The sequence below is a fragment of the Serinus canaria genome, chromosome Z (assembly GCF_022539315.1).
Source record: "Serinus canaria isolate serCan28SL12 chromosome Z, serCan2020, whole genome shotgun sequence".
Classification (NCBI taxonomy): Eukaryota; Metazoa; Chordata; class Aves; order Passeriformes; family Fringillidae; genus Serinus; species Serinus canaria.
Genome location: NC_066343.1, coordinates 66,957,464 through 66,984,001, shown reverse-complemented (window position 1 = coordinate 66,984,001; position 26,538 = coordinate 66,957,464). Strand labels below are relative to the sequence as shown.

The following is a 26,538-nucleotide window of genomic DNA, read 5'->3' as shown; positions in this document are numbered from 1 at the left end:
AGGCTCTGGAGCCACAGCTGGAACCCAGGGGGGCACAGGGAGGTGCTGATCATGTCAGCAAAGGCAAGGGATGCCCTCAGATTCCCCCTCACTAATCCCACACCATGCAGGGCACACCTGAGCCAACAGCATCTTCCTCCCTCCAGCACCTTTGGGATCTGCCCAGTCCCCCAGCAGGGGGGGAAGGTTGCTGCAGAAAGGCTCTTGCCCTGGCAGTGACTCACCAGGGTCTCTGATGGAGGAGTCCTGAAAGGGGCAGGGCTGGGGCCAAACCCAGTCCTGGGCTGGCTGCTCACCTGGGACTGCTGAGGTTCACAGTGAGGGGGCTGTGAGTGCTGATCTGGGGGACACCCTTAGCCCTCCCACCAGGTCCACACAGCTTCAGAACAAGGGTAGATGCTCTTGGAAATGCTGTGGGTGCTGTCCCCTCACCGGGAGCTGTGTACCACAGACGGCAGGGAAGAAAGGAGGAGGTGTTCCAGTCCCTCTGCTGGATTCAATTAGCATTTGCAACTTGGAGAGGCAGTGGGGAAGATTTGGGCTGCCAGGAGCTGGGGCACACACCCCACCACCCCATGCCCTCCTTGCCCCAGTCTTCACAGCAGACAAAGATGCCAGGAGGATCTGGGTGGTGATGTTCTCCCACTGGCAGTGAGGAAGAAGCCCCTGTCCAAGCTGTGGAAGGCTTTGGGGAGTCCTGGAGACCTCCTTTCCCAGGCGGCAGAAAGCACCTGGCTCTGGTTCCCGATGGCCAAAGCAAAGCTAGTATCTGTCCCTGAAGAGCTCAGGGAGGAGAATCAACCCTAGAGCAGAAAGGTGATGTTTAACTCAAAAACGGGATGGCGTGAGGGAGGGGAAGCACCAGTCCTCCCAGCCTCAACCCTACTGCCACAAGTGTACCCCCCGGAGCCAGCAGGAGCGATTTCCCCAGCAGAGGTGTTGTGAGGACAGGGACGGTGGTGCCGGCAGACAGCTCCCAAATAGGACAGCGCAGGTGAGCGGCCAGCCCGGCCCCCGGGGGCCTGCACCGCCTCCTCCCCCCCAGGGGTTGTGCTATTTATACGCAGCGCTCCTGATTTCATTGCGCTTACCGCACGGCTCGCACAAGCCCCTTCTCACCACGCCCAGTCCTGTCCCTCTGCCATTAAACCCTCTCCTCTTAAATACAGATGGCTTGACGGAGCCCTTCAAGATGTGCCAGGCTTTGGGACAGAAACCCACAGCCCAGCCCCACAGCTCCTGCCCTCTCGCTCGTGGCTCAGCCCCAAAGGCACAGGGAAATATTGTGCCACACAAGCTGCATTTTACCCTCCTTGCAGAAACCCTCATGTCCTGCATTCCCTAAGAGCAGCTCTGTGCGTTCTACAGCCACTGCTCCCCTCAGGCTGAGGGCTCAGCCATATCCAGCCTCTTGTCCTGCTCCTGCTCACTAGGGCCCAGGGCTTCCCTGACATAAAATAACCAAGTACAGCAGTAGCACATTCTTCAGTTCACAGAAGGGAAAATAAAGGAAGCAGCAAGGCAGGGAGACAGAACAGGTGAAAAGGAAGAAAAACCATTATCAGAATCCAACTACTGAGTCTGGATCATGACACAAGGCCAGCTTTCCAACAGAGATCCAAGACAAGCATCAGAAACTGGGATACATGGAACGTGTTGAAGGTCCTCTCTCCCCAGCCACAGTGGTGTCACACTGTGTCACAACCCCGGAGACATTCCAAGTGCCCCTCATGCCTGGATGAGATGGGAATTCTTGGAGAGATCCTTTGTTGCAGAGCCACAGCAGCAAGAGACCTGACAGCTCACGTCCAGCCTCGGAAGAGCAACAGCAGGTATATGCTGCCAGGCTCTTCCTGCCAAGCCAGGGCAAGGCAGAGACACTTCCATTACCAGAGCTAAGAGCTGTTAAGCATGAAGAGCGGCCCTGTACACAGCAGGGGGAAGACTCAAGGGTTTAGACAGTGCCAGCACCACACAAATGAACTGCCAGGACCTTGCTAGAGTTTTGTGGGATTTTTATTAATTTTTTTTATTATTTTTTGTGGGGTTTTATTTTTTTTAATACAGGCTAGCGTTGTACCCTTGCTAAAGCTGCTGATTCTGCCACATAAACTAGAACAGAAATTTCTCAGAAATTATGTCAGTTCCCCTCCTTGTTAATTCACTGTCTGCCTCCCAACTGAACACCGCTCTGGATTTGTGTTTGCAGAAAACATTCCCTGTACAAAGTCTGACGTGCAGCTACACTGTTCTGACTGAGGAATGAAGAAGCCAAAAGTCCACTGAACATTGGATTTTTCCCTGTACAACGTGGCCTGATGTGGAGTTTGGTCTACTGAGGACAGCGAGTTAACCGTAGAGATCATCGTCATTGTCTTCGCTGTACACGTTGCCCCCGCTGCCACCTCCTGTGCCTTGGCTCGGACCAGCGCCGCCCTGGTTGCCTGATGGGAACCTGCATGCAGCAGTGCAGGACAGGAGAGAAGAGAAGCTGTTGAAAAGCCTCCCAGCAGCTCAGCACTATCCCCTCCCTCTGCGCCTACCCCCAGTGACAACTAGGATGGGCAAGAAGGAATGGGATGAAGATTTAGGGAAGGTCAAAGGGCTCATGGCTGCTGGCTGTAAAATCTCACTTGAGGTAAAGGAAGAAAGGGACTTCAGGTGCACCAACAGCCTACACCTGCCACACTGTGTCACGGTGCTCTGTGCTCAAGGTTGAATGAGAACGTGCAGTGCCAAAGAGGTTTGCTGCCCAGAACCCATCAGTTAGCTGCCCCAGTGCTGTGCTCGGGGGCTGGCTGAGCCACACTTCCCAGCCCTCACACCCCCCAGGTACCTGAAGCTGCCAAAGCCACGGCTCTGCTGTAGGGTCTGTGCAAACATCTCATATTTCCTGATGTCGTTGTCACTGACAGAGCGGCGAGCAAAGCGCATGGCCTCCTCAAAGTGATCCCTGCGGATCTCGGGAACTGGATCGTCCTCCTCCACCTCCTGCAGCAGGACAGAGGGACTGGGTGAGCTGTGTGCCCAAGCTCCACGGGCCCAACAGCTGCTCACAGCTTCCCCCCAGGTTAGGAGGCTCCCAACACTCTCCAAGGCGGGGGCTGGAGAGGTATGCATGAGTCAGGGCTGCAGAAGGCACCTCCTGAGCAATGCTGACCATGAGGCATCCCAGGAGGGTCCTCAGCCTCCCACAAGAAGAGAACAAAGTGCTCCAGCTCCACGCTCTGCACAAGAGCCCACTCATCCCCGAGGATGACAGAGGAACACATCACACCTCAGGCATGTGGGTAGGGAGAGTTCGGTGTACCACTCACCATGGCAGAAGGGTTGGTTTGCCTCTCACGCTCTCGCCTGATCTCACTCTCGATGGATTCGCGGATGGCCAGTTTGCAGGCACGCTGGCAAATTTCTGTCAGGTCAGCCCCTGAGAAGCCGTTGGTCATCTTCGCCAGGAAATCCAGGTCAACATCCTAGAGAAAAATAAAAATGGAAGAGAGGCCGTTGCTTTACACCTCATATCCCCAGGTGACAGAGAGGTATCTTTAGATCCCAGGGTATCAAGGTGCTGTCTTAACTATGGCCAATTTTGGAAAGATCAGCTGTTGAGATTCTCGTTTTCAGGAAAAGTTAACCACATACGAAAGCAGGCTACACTCCTCACACCCACCAAGAATCCACAAAGTGGCTGTAAATGCCTCTGCACTTACAGATTTAGGGTATGACTTGCTCAGGTCTCAGCACGAGGAGTCAAGCAAACACCATCAGACTGGAAACAGAGATGGGGCACAAGCAGACCAAGACAGCTGACCTCCTCCTTTCCTCCCCCTCAGTTGAGAGGGTATTACTGCAACCTTCTTTGAAACTAGTAGGTAAGCTTGGCATAAAAAAGCTTGGGCTCCCACTTCATGTCTGTTTTTCTTTGATTAACTCTCAGCTGCATTATTGCCTCTTCCCAGGCAAGGGACACAGCTCTTGCCGATGACAGGGCTCAGCAACAACTCACTGCAACTGCTCCTCTTCAATTTGTATTTCACACCTGTGTATTCTACACTTATTTTTTTTCCCAGAGTGCAAGAATATTTTCCACCTCACCAAAATAGGCTTTTCTGATCCTGCACCATGAGCAGCAATGGGGTTCCATTATGTGACAAAGAGCTGCTGCGCCTGCAGTCTAATTTCTGGCTTTGCTGACACCTAACCCCAGAGCTTCCGCTTCCTCTCCCATTCTACTCTATAGATGAGCCTCCAAACCTCTGTGCTGTCCACAGCTTGTGAGGAACATAAGCAGCACACAGCAAACCCAAGCCAGAAGCAGTCAGGGTGCAGATTCTACCTTTGCAACTGGTGATTTCCTCAGATTGGCTTTAAGGATTGCAACCCTGGACTTCTCGTCAGGCAGGGGGATGTAGATGAGCTGATCCAGGCGGCCGGGGCGCAGGATGGCTGGGTCAATGATGTCTGGCCTGTTGGTGGCACCGATGATGAAGACGTTTTTCTTGGTGGACATGCCGTCCATCTCGGTCAGGATCTGGTTGATGACACGATCTGCAGCACCACCGCCATCACCGATATTACCGCCTCGGGCCTTGGCGATGGAGTCCAGCTCATCAAAGAAGAGCACACATGGGGCTGCTTGGCGAGCCTGCAGAAAGCAGTGGGCACCATTACTGCATGCTAATACTGCCCAACAATGAGCACGCTGACTTCATATTAAGCCTTCCTCACCATTAACACAGCTCAAGAGAAACAGAAGCTCTTCACAAGGAGAGCTTGGAAGAGCTGCTCCAGAGCAGTCTCCTGCCACACAACCCCTCCATTAAATTCTTCTGAACAACACGTTGGGTTTCCCTGAAGTGGGAACATTGTGAACCAGGCAGAAAAGCAGTAACTCCAACGCCTACAGTGAAAAATGGAGCCATTTTGCAGGACAAGAACACTCTGCAAGAAGATGTCAACTGGTTATTCAGGCACTGAAGCAGGTGAGATATATACAATGGAAAGGAGAAATCCAATTGCTGTCTTCAGCTACCTAATGCGTAGTTATGGGGAGTTGGATCTTTCTTCACAGTGTGCAGTGAAAGGAGGAAAGACCACAGGCACAAGGAGATGCCTGCCTGCAGCCCTCACTCATGCACACCTATCCAGCCCCTAGCCTGGAGGGTGTTGGGAATCTCCTGACCTGGAGACAGCTGTGAGCAGCTGAGAAAATCCAGTAAGAAATAAGGAAGAAATTGGTCACAATATGAGCACTCCAACACCAGCACACAGGCTCAGAGAGATCAGGGATTCTCCACCCTTCACACATGCCCAGAACTCAATTCCCTGAGCTGAAGAAATTTCAAAGTTACCTCCCTGCTCTGGACAAACAGCTGAACAAAACAGTCTCTGAGGTTCCCTCCCACCTCAATTTTTCTCCACTCTCCTGCTTTTTCCTAATAGCGCTGTCCGTCACCACAAGAGCAAGGATTCACATGATAATCCATGCAGACACCTTCTGGGACAGGAATTGACTCTTTGGAACTACTGAACAGAAGTGAGTTCTGTGTATATTGCACGACAAGAACCCATAGGATATTCTGAAAATCTGTAGATAATGACAGTTAAAGAGGTATTAATCAAAGTTTCCAGGGGTGTGGAGTATACATGAGCCCTCCTAACCACAGCCTCTGCCAAAGACACTGGGGAATTTATCACCCTCTACTGACAGATGCCAACTGCAGTCAGGGAAAAGAGCTATGTTGCTGAAGAGGATTCATTCCAACACCAGGAAAGAGCTCCTGCTCTCAGTGCAAGTGGGGAAAACACAGAAGACACAAAGAACCAGTAACACAGATGCAGTGGAGACAAAGTTCTGGGGATACCTCAGCACCAAGATAGCACAGAGAGCAGCAGAAACACCTACCTTGTCAAAGATCTCACGCACGTTGGCTTCAGACTCACCAAACCACATGGTGAGCAATTCCGGCCCCTTGATGGAAATGAAGTTTGCCTGGCATTCGTTGGCAATGGCTTTGGCCAGCAGTGTCTTACCACAGCCAGGTGGCCCATAGAACAGAACCCCTTTGGATGGGGTCATGCCAAATTTGAGGAACTTGTCTGGGTGCTCCACAGGGTACTGAAAGAGAACAAAACAAAAACCCCCTATAATGAGCCACAACAGGCTACCTTCGATGTACAGAATGGTTTTCATGTCAAGGGACCTTCAAAAGATCATCCAATCCAATCCAAGCCCTATTTCACAGGAAGGGACACATTTCTTTGAGTCAGTTTTGGTTCTACCAGAAGCACTACCTGAGATTTCTGGTGGATTAAACTCAAGACCCTGGCAGGTGCCATTGCAGTTTTTAAGTGGACACTGCCTTGGAAAGGTGCCTAAAACAACCTGTTTAGGAACTAAGTACAGTTCAGTACTTTCCCAAGTACCAGTTCAGTACTTTCCAGCACACCTCAGTTTCACTCAGCCCTGCAGAAGCAAAAGGGAACAGCTAATTACCTAACCTATTTGCTCTACTCTCCAGAGACAGCAAGGTGTCTGATGTGAGCCTTTATCCTCAGCAACGAGGTCATATACAAGACAGGTGATGATTTTAACATCAGAAAGTTAGACTGAAAATTTAGATTCTTTTATTCACAGACAGGATGTTTCTACAACACCAGCTGAAAGCAGGAATGTATCCAATCCAAACTGCCAGTGCAGACACCTGGAGTTTCTATAGATCATTTGCAACATTTTGTTCTGTTCCTTTCTTTTGTAGAGGGCTTCAACATTACTTCTCACCTGTCTCTGTGCTAAGGCTGATGGGGAGCCCTTCAGAAGCTCTCTGTATGGACACCTTCATCCCCTGCCTGCCAGATACAGCTACCATGTAGGATGATTCTCAGCAGTGGTCTCCACTTAAGAGGCAGAACTGTGGCTGTTTATACATGTTGCACAACACCCACATCAAATGCCACTGCAGACTCAGCTCAGGAAAACATAACGCTGCTTCCCAGCACCTTCCTCCCCAAGTTCACTAAGATGGAACAGCATGGTATTTACAGTCCATTATAAATACATGCCATAAAGCCTCTACATTTACTCTGTTTGCAGCCCAAACAAGAAACTAAAGATATTCTAGATTTTATTATTGTATTTTTAAGCAGGCTAAGCAAAAAATCTGTTGTAAAGCCTTACCTGTACAAGCTCCTGGAGTTCCCTCTTTACATCTTCTAGGCCACCAATATCTTCCCAGGTAACTTGTGGCACCTCCACCACAGTCTCCCGAAGAGCAGAAGGGTTGCTCTGGCTCAGAGCCCACTGTTGTTAGAAGAAACGGTATTATATGAATTGTAACATGTTACACTCTTTTGCTTCAGAGAAGCAATTGCACCCAGAAGAATATGGGGCACTCCTGCATTACCCTGAAGTCATCCATTGTCACTGCCAGAGAGTTCATCACTTCAGCATCGATGGTTTCATCTTCTAGGTCTATGAGATCCATCTTCTTTCTGATTGCCTGAAGAGCAGCTTCTGAGCAAAGAGCAGCCAAGTCAGCACCAACATGGCCATGGGTCTCGTTTGCCACCTGAAAGCAGAGCACTGATCGTGACTCACAGGGATAGAAGTAAGGGCAACACATGCTCTGGTCCCTCTCTTGGAAGAGAGGAGAGCAACACCAGGGCTTTGCTGCAGATTCAAGACAAGTGCTAACACTCAGGCAAAGACACTGTGCCTTCTACTGCTTACTAGAGATCCAAGATGCATATGGAATTAGGACTGCAGTTCTTCATTCAGAACAGAGATGACAGGAACTATCTACCTTACAGGTGGTACAGGGATACCACAATGCTCACCCAGCTGTGTGTTAGCTTTTTCAGGGATGATGTACTTTTAAAGGCAATGACATAGCAAACAAACCCAGGATGACAGTGGCAAGACACTTCCAGATAGTTATGATACACATTTGTTTCACTTAGCCATGCCATTCCTAACTAGTGAGTGAGGACTTTTGGTCACTGGTAAACTGGTCAGAAGGAATCCCAAATCACCCATTCATGCAGTTCTAGGCTGTTCTAATTAAGCCACTCCACTTGTACAATCAAAGCCTTAACAATTCTTCCACTATGAAACAGTGCACGGGAAACGAGACAAGCTTTCCTAATGGCACACTACTCACCTGCTCCAGATCCACATCATCAGCCAGTTTCATGTTTTTTGTGTGGATCTGCAGGATCTCTAGGCGCCCGGTGGCATCAGGGATACCAATATCTACCTCCCTGTCAAAACGACCTGGGGAGTACAAGCACAAATTGAGCTGTTGATTCTGCACACCACAGGAGCTGCAGCTGCTGCCTTCCTCTGACTAAACAAGGTGATGTTTTCCAGAAAATATCAGAACATGAGAGTTTTGGGTTTGCCTGCAACATCTATCAGCAAATTACAAGAGACAGATCAGAGAAGGAAGAAAGGTATTGGGCATTTATGGAAAGTGAGACGAACAGTAAGACCTTGGGATTATACAGCACAGAGGATTGCACATTTAGTAACTTCTTCTGAGCTGCATTTCTGGGAAATAGGCTTCAGTGAACCAACATACCATAAGATATTTTTGTTTATTTCTACCTTTGTGTCCTTATTACAAGAGTCCAAAAATACTGAAAGATTTAATTTTTTAGAACTTTCACAGCACTACCCAAGTGGTGAAACACATGAGGCAAATAGGGCATCACTGCAATATTCACTAAGATATGTATGCCTCTACTTTTTCTCCAGCCACAGCTGTGCTTTCCAATGGCTCACTACACATTTAAGAGGCCAGTTCCCCTGGCACAGTTGACAGGTTTGCTATTACAGACTTTTCCAGCTGGTCATACACCAGATATTCACGTTTTGAAGACCTGAATCTCAGAAACTACTGTGCTGTTCATTAATAAAAGAAACCCAAATCAGGTAATTCACACCCTTCTGTGATTTAATGCATGAACATCCCCTCAGGCATTTCCTCCTTAAGTGTGTCCTGAAATAGCTTCACCTAATACAGGCCAGCACACTTTTACCACTTCAAAGTATTATTTCTACACATTCTCACCTAACATGGCACAGAAAATGACATCAAAGGCTGTAAGCCCAGAAAATAATTTCTAGCAAGGAGCTGGAAACAAGTCAATAGTTTATGTAACCTATGTTCAGCACGACTTTCTGCTCAATCCTTATGGGGCCCCTGAAGCATGACCTGTCACAAAGTGTGTGACGCATAGGGAAGAGAGGGCAGGGGCGGTTACCGAATCGCCGGAGCGCTGGGTCGATGCTGTTGGGTCTGTTGGTGGCTGCCATCACAATCACATGTGCCCTCTGCTTCAGCCCATCCATGAGGGTCAGCAGCTGAGACACGATGCGACGTTCCACCTCCCCGTGTGTCTGTGGGGACAGAAAGCAGCACTGACACCAACAGCTCTACAAGGAGCACTGCAGCCAGCACTGCATGGGAGCTGGCAGATACAGCAGCCACAAAATGGTAACAAATGTCCTGAACTGTATCTAACTCTCCTGGTGTCCAAATGAATTCAGGTGTCGCCGACATGTTTTATGAAAAATCCTTTCCTTAGGATTTTTCCCTCCTGAGGAGCTGAGAGGCCTCAAGAACAAACTGTAAACAATTCTTATCTGGTGCTGTGGAATGCAACGGGGGAATCTGTGATTGGTCTCATCTGGTTGTTTCCAATTAAGGGCCAATCACAGATCACCTGTGCAGACTGCCTCTGTCAGACACAAGCCTTTGTTATTCATTCCTTTTCTATTCTTAGCTTAGCCTTCTGATGAAATCCTTTCCTCTATTTTTTTAGTATAGTTTTAATATATTATCTATCATAAAATAATAAATCAAGCTTCTGATACATGGAGTCAACTTTCTCGTCTCTTCCCTCATCCTGTGACCCTTGTGGACAATACTACATTCAGGTGTTAAAGAAATGCTACTCTGTTGTGAAAAGCAGAGACTCAAGCCAGCTGCTTCCAAAAAAAAGGAGGACATGCTAATTTACCTCCTACAGGCTCTCTTTACCTTCTCTCTCTTAGGAGCAATGGCATCCAATTCATCAATGAAGATGATGGCAGGAGCATTCTTCTCTGCTTCTTCAAAGGCTTTCCTCAGGTTGCTCTCAGACTCACCAGCCAGCTTGCTCATGATCTCAGGACCTAAAAAACAGCAATGCTGTGCCACTCAGAAGAGAGGCAGATAGCCCCAAAAACACGCAGCTGAATATTTTTAGTACAACATCCACATGGGACAAGCTATATTTCAAGCCAAAGCAAACACTATCAATCAAATTCACTAAATCTGCAGCTGAAAGGCAAGACCAGCATGCAGAATTAGTTTCTATCATTATTTTGGTGTTTCCAGTTTACTCTAAGAGAACGCAGCACTAGACAATGAGCTACCTTTAGCTGCCTCTTTCCTTACCCTATTTCACACTTGGTGAGCTTCTCTGTAATGTGCCACCACACACAGTTAATGCCAGTCCTAGCTTGCAAGAGAAGCAATCAAATTATAAGGTGATGAATTACCAGGAGAGGGAAGGAAAAAGCTCTATGAAGCCATCTTTAGCTTACATTACACACGTATACATTTACCTCTGTATGATCCTATAAATTAGTTTAAAAAAGTCAAAACAACCAACCACAAACGAACAAAAACACAATTCCCATCTCCTCTCGAAGGTTAAATACAAAATTAAGGTGTGTAAGAACACTGATCCCAAATGGATGGACAGCATTCCCCTGACATCTACAATTGCTGAACACTAATGCAGGTTTAGAGATTTATTCTGTTTTTACAGATTTTGCTATCATGCTCATGGCAGTGGTAATGAAGAGAAATTATGCTTCTGAAGGATCCAAGAAAAATAAACCTAACCCTCAGGCACAGACAGCTGCCAGCTGCAGAGACACAGGTGTGGGCAGGTGCTCTGAGTATTTCATTACAGGTAACTCACCAGCTCTTATCAGCTCTGTCTGCAGCACTGCCTGCAGCTCCGGATTGGGGCCAGCAGGCAGCGAATGCATGGCTAACTCTGACAGTGTTATTTTCATTATGCAATAGAAGTACAAGCATCTAAAGAAATGGCTGGTGCATTAGCATTCAGTGACAGCTTCCACACACTTGAGGAAGTATATGACAGGGTGACATGCGGCTAAAATTAGCCCATTTACATCCACTCTCTTGAGATAAAAGCAAGTCTCTAATCCTACTGCCGGTCACTGCTGTGCTGTGTTATACTGTCACATGATTGAAACTGGAGAAGAAAAGCTGCATTCCTTCAGTAAAAACGTTCTCTTATTCCAGCATTGAATAAAATGGAACAGAAAAGCAGTGTGGAAAATTCAGAATCTAGTCCTTACTAGGTATCAACTAGCAGCCACCTCAAGTGCTACAGGTGAGACTTATCAATAGGAGTTCTGTCACTAGTAGCTAAGTCCAAAGGATCTCATTTGGAAGGAACTTTCAGGGAAGTTCCTTCCAAATAATGTACTGTGAAACAAAAGAGGCCTTTGTGCTTTACTTGAGGGAAAAGAGAAATCCACAGCAGCAGCTTCTTTTCTGAATGGAACATGGTGGGAGCAAACCCAGAAGCCCTGCCAGTTCTGCCTTCACCAACACAAATGGACAGACAGACACCAAATCCCTGTGTCTCAGCACAATCTTCTAAGCACTCTGCTACAACACAATCAAGCTTCAGGGAAGTGCCACTACACATAGCTCCACACAAAGGGCTTCCAAGTGTCCCCACAGACATGCTTAAAAGAGGTAAGGAAGGATGTAAGGAAGACAAGGCTCTACAAGCCCTGTTAACACCATTCCTTACCATAAGAGGGACAACTGAGCACACAGCAGACCTGGGGCCAAAGCAGCCACAAAACTTACCATTGATCAGGAAGAAGAAAGCCCCTGTTTCGTTGGCCACCGCTCGGGCAATCAGTGTTTTACCAGTGCCAGGAGGACCATACAGCAGGATCCCACGTGGAGGCTGAGGACAAAGGCAAGGGACTTAGGCTGTGAGTATCTGACTGCTTAAGTAGCTTCACAGTGAATTTGTAAGCATTTGATAATGCCAGTCTGAAATTGTGATGCAAACTCATGCAACAGCTGCCATGTCAGCACTGCTATCAACACCCTTTACTACTTCACACAACACACAACAAAAACCTTGCCAGTAACTGGCAGCGCTGATTCAAAGCATCACTCTGCTTTACAAGCTGCCAGTGTTTCAGTCTGTGTCCAGAACACGTAGGCAAATACCTTCCAAAGACTAGCATTAAAAAAAAAAACAAAAACCCACACCACAAATCATTTATACCCCTCTCCAATACCTCCTACATCTCTGTCGTGGAGAGACATCTCCCAGGGCAAGCCCACTTATGCACCTGCACGTGGGGACATACCTTCACCCCTATGGCCTTGAAGAGAGCAGGGTGTCGGAGGGGAAGCTCCACCATCTCCTTGATTTGAGCCAGCTGCTTCCGGCAGCCACCAATGTCATCATAGCCCACCTCATTCAGCGACTCCTCTTCATCCTACCCGGAGGAAATACATCAAACATCTCAGTGAAAACAATAGCTCAACAACCCCTCCCAGTCTACAGAAGCCAGGAATATGGCTTTTTAGACATTTCTTGCCTGTCTTGAGATTCTCCCTTTCAAGTCTTCCTGATGTCTTCTATAATTGTTTCTTAGCTCTGTCTTCCCAGACATATAAAGAGAATTGCCTGCACGTACTCAGACTTCACTGAAGCCCACCCTCTGGAATGACAGCCTCTGCTGCCAGGTTCCCTACAGACTCTTAACACAAAACAAGCTCTGTGACTCTTTGATGGGGCTAATGGAAGTAACAAGAGACAATGTCAGTATAAAATATACTTACTCCTTAGAGTAAATGCTATCTAACAATTTGGCTATTCAACTGCCAGTTAGTTACTCAGGTGCAGTGTTACCTTTTGAGACCGACTCCAATTAGCAGAGAATATTAAGGTACAGACATATGGATAAGATCAATTGCAACCAACTCTTCCCTCACAGTATCCATCCATTCACCCATCCAAACCTTTACTGGCCTCAGTTATTTAGGCCACACTAAAATAATAACACAGCCTAGAATCTCAGAGAGGCTCAGTTCAAGTCTCAGCTGCTTCAGTTAGGTCTCTCAGGGGCTGGACCTAACAAGCACTGAAGGTCTCAATTTTGGAGACTTCTGCCCTCTCTGGGCTCTGCTCCAGGACTGGGGAAAACATTTTTCCAAGTATCTACTGGGAATTTCCCTTGATCCCCTTATATTAGCTTATATTAGTGTGTCCAGTCATGTCCCTACGCATAGCTCTCAGAAGAAGCCTGGTCATCTATCCCATCCCATCAGGCAGTTGTCAGTAGGCCTTCACCTCCCCTTCTCCAGGCTGCATCATGCAACCAGTCCTTCCTCCTTCATTCTTGACCACCATCTCCTCATAATTTTTGTGGTCTTGGCTGAACTTACTCCCGTCTATCTCTGCTTTGGACTTAAGAGTCCAAGTGGGATTCATGGAATGCCCAGGTGTAGTCTCACAAGGGTCACAGAGGTGTTTTTCAGAAGGCAGCTTACAACAAACCAGCACTCACACTATTTGCAGGCAGAATAAGGTACTTATTCTATGAAGTACACAACCACCTCAGCTCATTTCCCTCAGGTTTCCTACTCTGTACAGTAAAGTCACCAAAACCTGTTAGACAAGCCCCTGAGGCAGCCACAAGGTTGCAACACTCAAGGCTAGACACCTTAATGAACTGGGGAATTTTTATTTTTTTAATGTAAATCACTTGAGGATTTAAAATTTCTCTTGGAAAAAGTGCCCATTACGTTCTTTTCACATGGCATGAAATTTAGCATCATTGTAAGCTCTCTCTGCTATGGATCAAGGGAACATTGGAATCAAAAGATTTATCCAAGCACAGTGTAAAATATGTGGAAGCAGATGCAGAACAGCTGCTGCAAAAGCATGGCATCTCATCAGCAAACCTACCCCCTGATGCTTTCAGCATAAGAGGAAGACACTGGAAGTATCTTTCTCTGACTGCCTTCAGCAGCAGCACATCTCCTGAAACCAGAGTTTCTGACCCTTACATTCAGTAGATAAAATGTCAAAACAGAAACTGCAAACACTGCTGCCCTCAAGCACTGTCCCAGAAACAGGCTTTGGACAGAGGAGATCCAGCAGGAGCACCACATGGCAGGGTTCTGCTCACCTCCCGTTTGATGGGCTCTCCCTCACAATGGATCACTGTGTCCGGAGCCACTATGCAGTACGGGCTTGGATCTGTCTCCACCACTTTGAACTCCACTGCACGCATCCCTCCACGCACCAAGAAGATGTCACCTGTAAAACCCCACATGTCAGTGGTGTGGTGCAACCCATATCTGCAAAACAACAACCCCTGTACAAACAGCAGCCCAAGAGTTTAAGGAAGTTGGTCACACAGGCAGACACTGTGGCCTTTATAACGCTGCTTTGCATGTTAAACTCAAGAGCTGCATCCACTGCAACAGCCTGAGCACTGTTTCAGTTCTCAAATTTCATTCAGTAAAAACCAGCAAACAATGGAAAAGAATACCCTGCCCAAATACAAACCACAAAGGCAAAAAAATCACTTTTTTTCCCCATACAGTTTCAATTTAATATTTTTAGAACAGGCAAAAAGCCCTAACTCAATTAAAAAAAAAATTGAATTTATTGTAACTAGTTGATACTAGTTATAACTTTTTGTCTCCAGAAGCAGAATAATACGTAACACTGCACTGTGACTCCTGGCTGCACTGGGCTACAGACCCTGGAAAACTTCCACTTGTGTCTGTAGTGTACTTTCAGCTACGTTACATTGGAAGTGTTATGAACACAACCCCAAAAGTGTGCTTGGTTTTCTACTTACCCCTCACCCTCCCAATTATTCTTTCAATTACTCCAAAAAATTAATTTACTCAGGGTGCCAGCTGGTATTCATGTCTTGGCTTCACTTGGGACAGAGTTCATTTTCTGCCCAGTAACTGGTCTGGTGCTTGGATTCAGCTGAGAATAATGCTGATAACACACTGATGTTTCAGCTGTTGCTCAGCAGTGTTTAGCCTAACTCAAGCACTGGTCAGTTTCCCAGGCTCTGCCAGGGAGCAGGGGCACAAGAAAGCAGGAGGGGGCATGGTCAGGAGAGCTGACCCAAACTGCCCAAAGGGATATTCCCTGCCATAGAACACCATGCCCAGTGCATAAACTGTGGGGATTCCACTGGGAGACATCACACACTGATGAAGGACAGGCTGCGCATCATTCAGCAGGTGATGAGCAACTGTCCCAGGTGTTGTGCAACACCTGTCTTTCTGTCTTTTTGGGTTTCATCCCCTGTCTTTTCCATTACTACTACTACTACTATTATTATTATTACTATTATTATTTATATAAATTATATATATATATATATATATATATATAACAAAAAATCTATTTTACTTTGCTTCAATTACAAAAATATTCTTAATTCACAGGTTTCTCCTTTTTCCTGATCTGCTTCCCATCCCATGGCTGGGTGCAGAATGAGTAGCTATCTGATATGTAGTCACATGCTGGGATCAAAGGACAACAGTCCTTCTTGGCAGCCAGCACAGGGAAAAAGGGTTGGCATAACAACAGATCTGAGCAGAACATGTTAAGCTAAATTTGTTATAAGCATTCAGAATATAATAGTAGCTGGTGACAGTGTTTATCCATGCTTGTTCTCAGGGTGTGTTTTCAATACTGGGTGTAGGTGACCCCTGTGGTGAGGTTTATTTCCCTTGCTGCCTGGGCTAATGTGATCTTTGTGTTGTTCTTTGCAGTAGTGGCTTATGATGAGATGGAGCTGCTGCTCCTGAGATGAATCTGAGTAGTGAACTGGGCACTACCATCGGCTCTGTAGGGAGCCATCCACTGGGAACCACTGGGAACTGCACCTCTACTACATCTCCCTCCCGATGTCTTCTGATGCCAGGCTGATTACAGTAGCATTCGAGCATTTTAAAGATTTTTAACATCTTTTCAATAGACCTGAAGCCAGGCTGGTTCTTATCAGAATTTACCGAGTTGGAAAGGACCCATGGGGATCACTGAGTCCAGCTCCTGGTCCTGCACAGGACAGGTCTAAGGATCACACCATGTGATTGAGGGTATTGTCCAAACGCTTCTGGAATTCTGGCAAGCTTGGTGCTGTGAAACAGCATGCCGCTGAATGTGATTCAGGTCTTGTTTACAGTTAATATATTTAAGAACATCACCCAGAGGGGAAAGTGTCCAGGCCAGTGACTACCTAAAACATTTTGGAATTTCATTCCTAAACAAGTGTAGAATCCTGAAAAACTAATAAATATGTGGAAAAAGATGTGCTGTCAGGCTGGCAGTTCCAGAAAGACACAAATCACTGCAACATGCTGGGACCTGGTGCAGCACATTGGAGGCCTGTTCCATATTATTCCATATTCTAAGAGGAAAAAATGGATCTGATGACAAAACATCAGGCACTGAGGCTACTCCATTCCCAGGGACAGGCAAAGCACGGTTTTCAGAAGGTGCACTGCATTCCCTATCATGCAATAGCCTCTGGAAAACCAAATGATGCAATGGACTGCTCATGACGACATGAAGAGCAAAGGCTGGTGGGACCAGCAAACTTTGGGACACATATTTAGCAAAAGCCACCTGGTGACTGCCCCTCCCCAGCCAACACTCATGCTGTAGAAGGAGACAAAGCTCCTGTAGTGCACATAAAAAAAAATGCTGGGATAAACAGTCTGGGTCACTACTGCCTCAGGCAAAGGCAAACAACGCATGGATCTACTTTTCCACACATTGTTCTGCTTTTCCTCAAGGACCTGTGTGCATTTCATGGGTGATGTGGGAGGATGGAAAAGCCCAGCGTATGGGTCAATGTGATTTGATTTTAGGTGAGAGTAGGAAATTAACTAAATTGCATGATGGTAATTGTTACATAACACGCATATGATCACTTCTATGGCAGCTATATGCACATCACCACATTCAGCACCTCACAGCAGCCGACTCCACCACTCCAGATGTGGTGGTTTGAACCTGAGTCCCCTTCAATTATCACATTAATGAAGGATGGACTCTGATGAAACTGGATAAGCACAACATAAACCAAACCAACTGATTAATATGTAGGCAAGTCACCAATTACATCACATGGTAGCAACTTAGTTTAATGGGATTTTCTCCCAAGTTACACCTGAGCTTTTTTAATGTTCTCCTATCTCTTATAGCTAAAAAAATGCAGGAGAACTACCAAATTGCTCTGCCAGCCAGCAGCAGCAATCACTCCTTCTGAAGATTATGGAAAATTTAAATTACCTCTAGCAAAATCTCTCCCAGCAGATGCTGGTCTAATGCTTCATGGAGATCTGTGCAAGTTTCTAGAAATTCTCTGTATTTAGTCTCAAGACTAGCTCACACTTGTGGCCATGAGGACTTCAGTGACAGGCATTGTTACCTTTCCTAATAGGTCTGTAAGCTTCCAAGAAGTAGGGCTTGAGATAGACCTCAAATAGATTCCCTGTGATCCCTTCTACTGTGTCATCAATTGGCAGCACGTGGATACGTTTGCCATATTTCACGTCTGGGCAAGGCTGGATGCTGCAGAAGAAGAAAACTCCAGTTAGTGCTGGACTTACACCTCAGTGTTACACCTGGACAAGAAAAGACATTCCCAGGAAAAAACATCCAAATACCATCAAAAGCCTTGGTGAGACTTCCTACCCACACAGAAATATTTCAGTGCTGACAAGGCAAAAATCATAGCCACCAAGAGCTAGTCTTCACAGCACACACTTGCCTTCACTCCTTTCAGCCCTGTCCAAGACCACTGGAGAGTTTAATAACTTCCTCCTACTCTTCTGCTCTTCTACAGAGCCCCTCTCCACATTCACACATCTCTAATGTAGCCTAAAGACCTGTGAGAGTCATGAGGTAGCTTTTATATGAAAAAGCTACTGGAGAACTAACTGCAAGGAAAAGTGAGTTGGGGAAAACACTTTCTTCCCTCCTCTCTCTCACTGCGGTGCCCAGAAGCCCTATTGCTGACAAACCTGATTCCTAGCAAAGGCTCTCCCAGTACCAACCAGGGCTAAATACCTTTGCAGCCATGTGTAGGTCAGTCCCAAGTTGTGAGGGCTGATGAGTAGGTAAAAGGGTGAAAGCCCTTTCCCCTTTTAAATACATGCTACAGTTATTTTGCAATGTAGCACAACAGCCTACTGTAGCAACAGCTCAAAGTATCTAGCTGTGGCAGAAACTGGCTTCATCAGCTAAGAAAAGCCAAGGAACTGCAGCTGAGCACACAGCTTTTCATATGTGATATGTCACTTGATTATTAGAGACTCCTAATGGGTTCTTTTACTATGTGCATTACAGAGAGAACACAGCAAAAGGGTAAAAGTGAAGAGACTGTCCCAGAAGGAAAATATTTGACACACCACAATCAGGAAGAGTCAACATATTAATCTGGATTTTGGCAGAAACCGGGACACAGTAACACTATAAGCAGTTAAAGATTGTCAAGTGAGTGAAAATTCCCTGACCTCACAATGAATCAAGACAATTGGCAACACATTTGGGAAGCTGAGAACCACTACGGACGCAGTGCTAACAGAGAAGACGAGAGCATGGGCTGTCACATTAGAAGAGACTCCAACAGGAATCTCACATCAGCTTAAATTAAGAATTCACCTGTATTTTAAATCCAAAGACACAAAGCACCATTCTGAACCAATTACAGCAGTGTTTAAAACTTGCATTTTTAGAGGTAGAGGGACAGGTGAACAGCCTTATTTCTCTCATCTACTAACCTTGTATGAAACACATTTTGCATTTAAAAATTACCACAGATTTCACTTCAGAAAATCTGGTGTCAGAACCAGGCTCTCATTTGCCCAGAGACAATGCTCAGGAGGAGGAGAAGCTGTTAGCCCTCCTGTATTTAAACCTGCAAACTACCATTTTTATGTTCAGGAAATGCTCATGTGCTACTGTTCTACCCACTTCCATCACAGAATGGAACCTGTCTACTGTAAGCAGAGATACGTATTTCCAAGTTTTACTACAACTTTTAAGGTCCTCCCAATTCAAATCATTTTATGATTCTACTTCCCACAAGTGCTGCACAACAAAATCCCTGGAACATTTTTTAAGCATTCTTAATTTAATAATGATTTTACAACATAAACTGGAGCATAAACATCCTCGGGGCATTTTTAATCTTGTTATTTGTCTGTTCCACTTTTTTTCTGGCATTCATTTCTAACAGGTTTTAACTTGCTTTTGCAGTAGGGCAGCTCAGATACTATGAGATAATGTGTGATGCTGCTAATGTTTTCCATAGGTAACTCTGTGTCCTCACCTGATGACATCACCCAGGCGCACTCTCAGGTTGTTGCGAACAACCCTATTCATGCGAATCTTCTCATCTGAGCAGGTATCATCTGACAGAACAATGCACACTGCTTCTCTCCTCTTCTTTCCTTTGAGCAGGACAGTGTCTCCTCTGAACAGCTGCAGTTCATCCATCTTTGCCTATAAACAGCAAAGTGTTAGAACAAGATTTTGAAAAAGCAGGAATTCAAGTATTTGAAAGAGAGTTATTTGACTTTGGAAATTACACCTTGAAAGTGATAAACTAAACACAGAGGACAGAGACTCTTACTACAGTAGTATAGAGCTAATTCTGAAACCAGAGGAAGGGCACAAGCTCAAATGAATCCTACAAACTGAGGCTCAAAAAGTATTTTGTCAAGGAGGAGTGTCAGGAAACAAGACAACCCTCCCTCAGTGGCAACAGCTGTAGCTTCTGATGCAAACACTTGTACTCATCTTGCAAAGTTACAGCTCAAGTTAATAGACAGCAACAGCTTGCAAACTACCAGATTAAATGCTTTGCCTCTACAGATGACGCACCTGGGACAGTGACACAACACTGTTGTCTTCATTGATGGCTTCGTCAACAATTAACCGATTGGGCCTGTTCTTCTGCTTCAGAATAGCAGTCGATAAGTCATCGGCTTTAGAGCTGGGAGAGAAAACACAGCTTATGAGCCTGCATGATACCGGCCCTGCGCAGCCACCCCTTGTTTTCATCTCCACTTTCTAAAAGTTTCTTTGTGGTCTTGTCTTTTATAAATTCTACTTGTCTGTAGAACAAAGGAGAACATTACTTCCCAGGGACCAGTTGCAGGAGTTCAAGGGAGGGTGTTTTCTGTCAGTAAATGTAACTATGAGCTTCCAATGGATACAGCTATGAAACCATCTATGAAAAGAAGTGGTCAGTGAGATCTTGCTGACTGTAAGATGTTTCGCCTCAATGAATTAGTCAGACTCATCTGAAATCACATGTAACTGCTGCCAACAAAACAAAAGTTCAAGTCTATTTGTTGTCAAATCCCAGATAAATAGCGGCATTAAAGAACAATGCTGCGGCAACCCTGACAGGAAGAGTTTAGCCTGTTGATGCCTGTTTGTTAAACCTAGCAAGCTGCAGAAATATTCAAGTGCTCACAGAAAATGATTTTGTGCTGGGGGTTTTTACCTATTTTCCACAACGTCCCAAAAGTCACCACAGCTCTGGCCTATAATGTCACAAGAAATACAAGAGATAATTTACTTCCCTTGACAAAATGAAGCAAGTGACAGCTCAAGGAAATGGAAGAAGAGCAGATTAACTGTTCTCCTTCAAAATCTAATACAGCAAATAATTCACTCTATGACAGAGTATGAACTGGAACAAACTCATTCTAGAGAAGCTCTTGAAAGCTGTACATTAGCCACACACAACAGGGGTGGACTGCTGTAGCTTCCCCTAGTGGGCTGACTACTTTCTCCAAGTGTGTGGCTGTGCCAGGGTTAGAAGAGAAAACCTTGCATAGTCTGACTTGATTTTGAAAGAAAATAAATGAAAATAAAGTCCTTCCCTCACCTAAGCAAGCAGCAAGCACTGGCAAAAAGTAGGGAGTTTTGTGGACAATGGCAGCAGCCATAACTTTGGCTCCATCTCACCCTTTTAGAGACAGAGTGATGAAAAGAAACCAATCCTTGAGTGGAAATGGCAGCACTTGGCATGTTCAGTGCATTTTTAAGAGTCCATCAGAGCAGGGTGACATACCTATGGTGGGATATTACGCAGGTCCCTCCCCACCTCAAAGCAGAGGCTTTTCTAAGACAGACTATGCAGTGCTGGCTCCCTTCTCTGCCAAGTAAAAAGGGGAAACAATACCAAGCAAGCCCATGAGAGCAGCCAGCTTGCTTTCAAAAGGTTTTCAAGCTTCCCTTAAACACTGGTATCACAGGAAACATGTTGCAAACCACAGGCAACATTATTTTAAGCGAACAAAAGTTGTAGAAGATTTTTTCCTGGACTGCCAGCACTATTGAAAGTTACCTTTTTCCTCTCTTTATTAAAGAGTGCAAGAGGTAAGACCTATTGTCTGAGCAAAAAAGGACACAATAAAAGTTGCTGGATACATCCTGGAAAGCACTCCTGAATTCCACAATCAATCTAGAAACGTGGGTCTTGTTGTGACTCCTAAAAAGTCTGAAATTTCCAGGAAAACTGAGAAAGCAGTAAGTAAACTGAACAAATACATTATTAGGGCAGATTATGGTTAAACAGTGCATAAGGACTTGCATAAGGCAAGTCCTCCTTGTAAGGACTTTGCCTCCTCTTTAGCTCCTGGCCACTGGAAACTAACCCAGCAAACAGATTTCAAGATTTCAGCCAAGGGACACCAGAGAGACACAATACCCATTATCTAGGTTATCCAGAGTGTGACTGTACCTCCTACCTCTGCACACAAGATGTGAATCCCAGGGCCTATTGATTAGAAACCACTGCCATACTTTGGCTATGTGAAATGTTGCTGAAACTAAGTGTCTGTCCCTTGGGATGCAGGGACTGCTATTATAGGCAAAAACCCAGCCTGGAACACCCGATCAAAAACAAACAGTAGAGAAACTGGGTAACAACTGGAAGCTTTTCAAGCCACACTCTACACAAAACAAAAGTTGCAAAAGGCTGGAGAGGACGTTTGACATCCAGTAGTGCAGAAGAACACAGCAAGAATCCACTTGGTTATGCTACATAGGAGAAAAAAGTTTTAGTATGGAAGAACTGAACCTACAGTTCCCTAAGAACTGAGGGCTGGATCAATATCAGATGCACTCAGAGTGATCAAAAAGGATTGGAGGCATTAAAAATGGAATAAAAGCGTACAAGAAAGAGCATCCAGGGAGCTAAATGCGCAGGGTCAGCTTCAGCGCTCTGACCCGACAGGTCTGCAGAGGAAAAAACAAAGGTGCAACAAAATTACACATCAGCTAGGCACAGAAATGATGTCATTTCTCCTGCAGACAAGGATAATGTTTAGACAGACAAGCACTACCCATCTTTCAGCAGCAATTTACAATATTGTTATCATCACCATTTGCCCTCACTGCATCTCTCCAGGGGTTCCTCATGCTGCAGCTGAAATAACAGGGCAAAAGAGATCTGTGCACCTTAACTATAGTCAGACAAACTGCAATAACTAACTGCGGGAAGGAGAGCACAAACAGAAAATACCAAGCAGGAAAGCCTAAGGCGTGGGTTGGGATTCTCTCCTGACAGAAAACTTTGGGAAAGGACAGGGATAGAAAGCTAACCCAGGTAATTTTTAAAGCTCCTTGATGGCTTCTGGTCAGAGACAGCCTGGTGGAAACCCTCCAAATCACCTCCCTGACCTACCCAGTTTGTCAGCTCCCTCACATGCTTTCCCTCTCACCCCTTTCTTTTCCTGGCTTAACAAAGAGACAAAATGAACACAAAGCCTAGCTTCAGAGCTGTTTTGAAATTAAAAGGTAATCCAAGGTCTGTATTAAGCTGCCTCTAGACAGGAGATAGAAAAAGCAAGGACACAATCACCAGCACAGCACATGGCCAAGCTTGCACATAAAGTGCAAGACATATATAAAACTGAACATGTATTAGCCCCAAAGGCCAACCATTAACAGGCTCCCTCAGCCTCCTTTTCTCTCTCAGTAATGCAGTTCAACAGCCTCATTTCGCACATGGGAGGACCAGGGGGACATCCTACAACTTACAGACTCACAGAATAATCTGAGCTGGAAGGGACCCATCAGGACTGTCAAGCCCAACTCCTGGCCCTGCACAGGACAGCCCCAACAATCACACCATGTACCTGAGATCATTGTCCAAATGCTTCCTGACCTCTGCCAGGCTTGGTGCTGTGACCACTTCCTTGGGGAGCCTGTTCCAGGGACTAACCACCTTCAGGATAAACCTTTTCCTGACATCCAACCTCAGCCTCCCCGACACAGCTTCACGGACTTAATTACACCAGTCAGTGGTTCCTCTCCATGTAAGAGCTCCCCTTGTTCAACAACTGATAATGCCCAGAGACGTCACAGGGCAGGGTATGAAGAACAGAAAGTCGTTACCAATTAGTGAACATTCTGAAAACAATAACTAACCTCCAAAGCCCCATTTAAAGTAAGGAAACAAGCTGTTCCTTCAAGTCTGTGCTAAAAATAAGGAAAAAGGCACTTCCCAGAATGATTCCAGCTGCAGTAACGAAAGTGAAATCAACCACGTCTTCTGCGCACTGCCGTGACTTTTTAATACCATCCTTGTGAAATCACTTCCCAGATAAAACCTGTGAGCAATTTCTTACCAATCTGAACATCTGATTCACAGTCTGAACTGCTTTTCCCAGGCAGGTATTAAAGGAAAAAAAAGTCATGGAGGACTTTTAACCCCAAGTTAAGTATCTGAGGTATGTGGTGACTACAGACACTGAAGTAAGACAACCAAGGGGGCAGTTTAGACACTGTGGAGAAGTCAAGTTTTTAACATTGTTTCAGACAGGCTGGGAGAAGAAACAGAGATCTCTTCAGAAATCACACTCCCTTAGCTTTTGGAATGCTACTTCAGATGCTGAGGCTCGGTTCAGCAAGATGGCTGCCAGCAGCTGTCACAAAAAATGGCATCTAAAAAGTAACCGTGTTCCAGCTGAAAACTAACTTTTCCTGGTCCCTGTGTGGGTGAGAAAAACTTTGCTGAAGTAGAAATCCCTTTTCAAAAACACTCTTAACCTCGCCCAGCTGCACAGCCGGGGTCTGGGAACGTCACTTCTACGGCAGACACGGAATGCCTGGCACACCTCGCTGGAACTGACCCCGCAGGGCCAAGCAGTTTTGGATTCCAGGAGTTGTTAAAAAAAGGGAAAAACTACTCAAAGAACACCAAAATGCACTAAATGGGACCAAAAGTGCCTCTACCGAAGCCAAAAAGTCACTTTCAGTATTTCTGGATTGGGAAAATTTATTTTTGGATTCTATTTTACTGCTCTCAAAATGCACGTGGGCTGCGTGCGGAGACTGTTACTCACTCCTGGGGAGCACGGAAGACGATCCTTAGCCTGTAACTGAGCAAAGCCAACAAGAGTGAGGCAAGACACCCGAGACGGAAACACCGCCGACCGCCTCGGCCATGCCCGGCACAACATGTCTGCCTCGGCTAGCGCCAAGTCACTCGCCAGCCCCGGCTCCCGGGCCGCTGCGAGCAGAAGGAGCCCGGGACGTGTCTAGAAAAAAAAGCCCGCTGTAGTTCAGGACCCGGCGGGCGGGCGGCCCTAGGCCCGGCGGAGGCACGGCGGGAGGCCCGGCCCGGCCTCGCCCCCCCGCCATGACTCGACACTTCCCGGCCAGGCCCGGCCGTGGCGGGGCGGACGGCGGGAAGCGGCTCATCCCCGTTCCGGCGCCGCCTTCACCCGCCTGGGGCCCGCGGGCCGCCCCGGGTGTAGCGGGCAGGCCGGACTGGGCCCAGGCCGCGGCGGGGCCTAGGCCGCGGCGAGGCAGCGGGGCCCGCACTTACTCGGATCCCGAGGCCATGGCGCTGCGGGGAGGGGGAAAGGGGCGGCGGACGGCGGCTCCTCGGGGCGGGCGGGGAGTCCGGAGGGTCGCGGGGGTCGCGGGCGGCAGGCAGAGAGTTCGGGGCGTCCGCGCTGGTTGAGCCTCAGCGCCGACTCATCGGCGAGGGGAGCCCCGCCCACGCCGCCTCGCCTGCCTAGCAACAGAGTGCGCCGGCCAATCGGAAATTCCGGCCTGCAGCCGTCTCGGCCAATGGGAGAGAGCAAAAAAAACAAGACCGAGGGCTCCGCCTGAGCCACGCCTCTCTGTGTGCCCTGGCCAATCGTCACCAGCCAGGCGCCACTTTCCGCAGCCAATCGCAGCGCGGTGCTTCCTTCGAGCGACATCTGCCGCCCGGCCAATGGCGGAGAGCCACCGACGGGAACATGCGAGAGGGAAGTCCCGCCTCCACAGCCACCGCTGATGGGGCAGCTCCCGAGGGCAGGGCCAATCGGAATGGGCGTGGCGCGAACGCGCGCCTCTTCCCGCCATTCACCGCAGCCTCGTTCCTGTCCGTGGTCAGAGAATTTCCGCGGCCTCGCGGAGGGCCCGGGCCCGCACTGCCCTCGGCACCGGCACCGGCCGCCAGGCAACGCTGCTCAGAGCCCTATCCAGCCCGCCCTCGAACGTTCCCAGCGAGCCAGGGGCAGCCACAGCTTCTGTGCAGGGCCTCAGCACCCTAACAGTAAAAACTTTCTTCTTATACTGCTTCTGACCGTGTCCTCTGTTACTTTGAAACAGTTAATCCCTCATCCTGTTGCTTTATGTCATTGTCAAAAGTACCTCTCCAGCGCTGCTGGGGCCCCTTGAAGGCATGGTAATCCTGGGGCCTTTCCCAGGCTGAACAATCCCAGCTCTCTCAGTCACAGCACAGGTGCCCCAGCCCTCTGATCATCTTGGTGCCTCCTCTGGGCTGACTCCAGCAGGTCCCTGTCCCTCCTGTGCTGGGAGCCCAGAGCTGGATGCAGTGCTCCAGGTGGGTCTCAGCAGAGCAGAGGGGCAGAATCCTCTCCCTGCCCTGCTGCCCACACGGCTCTGGATGCAGCCCAGGATATGCCAAGGTGTTTTTCTGAGGGAATTGCAGGTCAGAGCCCACCCAAAGCCCCTCTCTGTCCCTCCAATGTCCACAGGAGGCTGCAGCAGCTCCTGCGATGCAGAGTTCTGTCATGCCCTTTCCTCTCACTCCTTGGCCTTGCAGCTCCCAAACACTCCTTCCCTCTTGTGGGAGGCAAGGCTTCCCAAAAGCTTGGGTAATGGGGTCAGGGGATCTTCCTCATCCAAAAAAAGCTCCACCAGACACAGGGCAGGGACATGTGCTCCTTCACCCTGAGGATGAGGGGCCTGGAGCTGTGGTATTAGCACAGACCCTCAAGGCCACAGGGGACAGGCAGGTATGGGTCTGGACCTTGCTGCTAGTGCGGCATTGTGAAATTCAGACCTTCCAGCCACGTACCTCTGACAGCACTGCTTCTCTGGGCTCAAAGCACAGCAACCGAGCAAAAGCTGGGACACAAAGCACAGACAGGACAGACCACCAGCTCTCTG

The 26,538-nt window shown here is 47.4% G+C and overlaps 1 protein-coding gene across 1 annotated transcript; it reads right to left on the bottom strand.

Moving 5' to 3' along the window:
* Positions 1–1,998: 1,998 nt before the first annotated feature.
* Positions 1,999–25,108, bottom strand: VCP (valosin containing protein). The gene is made up of 17 exons (XM_050986525.1): positions 24,959–25,108; positions 19,993–20,104; positions 19,439–19,611; positions 17,534–17,676; positions 14,252–14,382; positions 12,422–12,553; positions 11,904–12,006; positions 10,044–10,177; positions 9,265–9,400; positions 8,160–8,272; positions 7,404–7,568; positions 7,178–7,300; positions 5,906–6,118; positions 4,337–4,645; positions 3,318–3,473; positions 2,837–2,991; positions 1,999–2,455 (listed from the first exon to the last, which is right to left on the bottom strand). Exons 1-17 carry the CDS (start codon positions 24,973–24,975, stop codon positions 2,350–2,352), a joined length of 2,421 nt encoding a protein of 806 aa, XP_050842482.1. The 5' UTR covers positions 24,976–25,108; the 3' UTR covers positions 1,999–2,349.
* Positions 25,109–26,538: the final 1,430 nt, after the last annotated feature.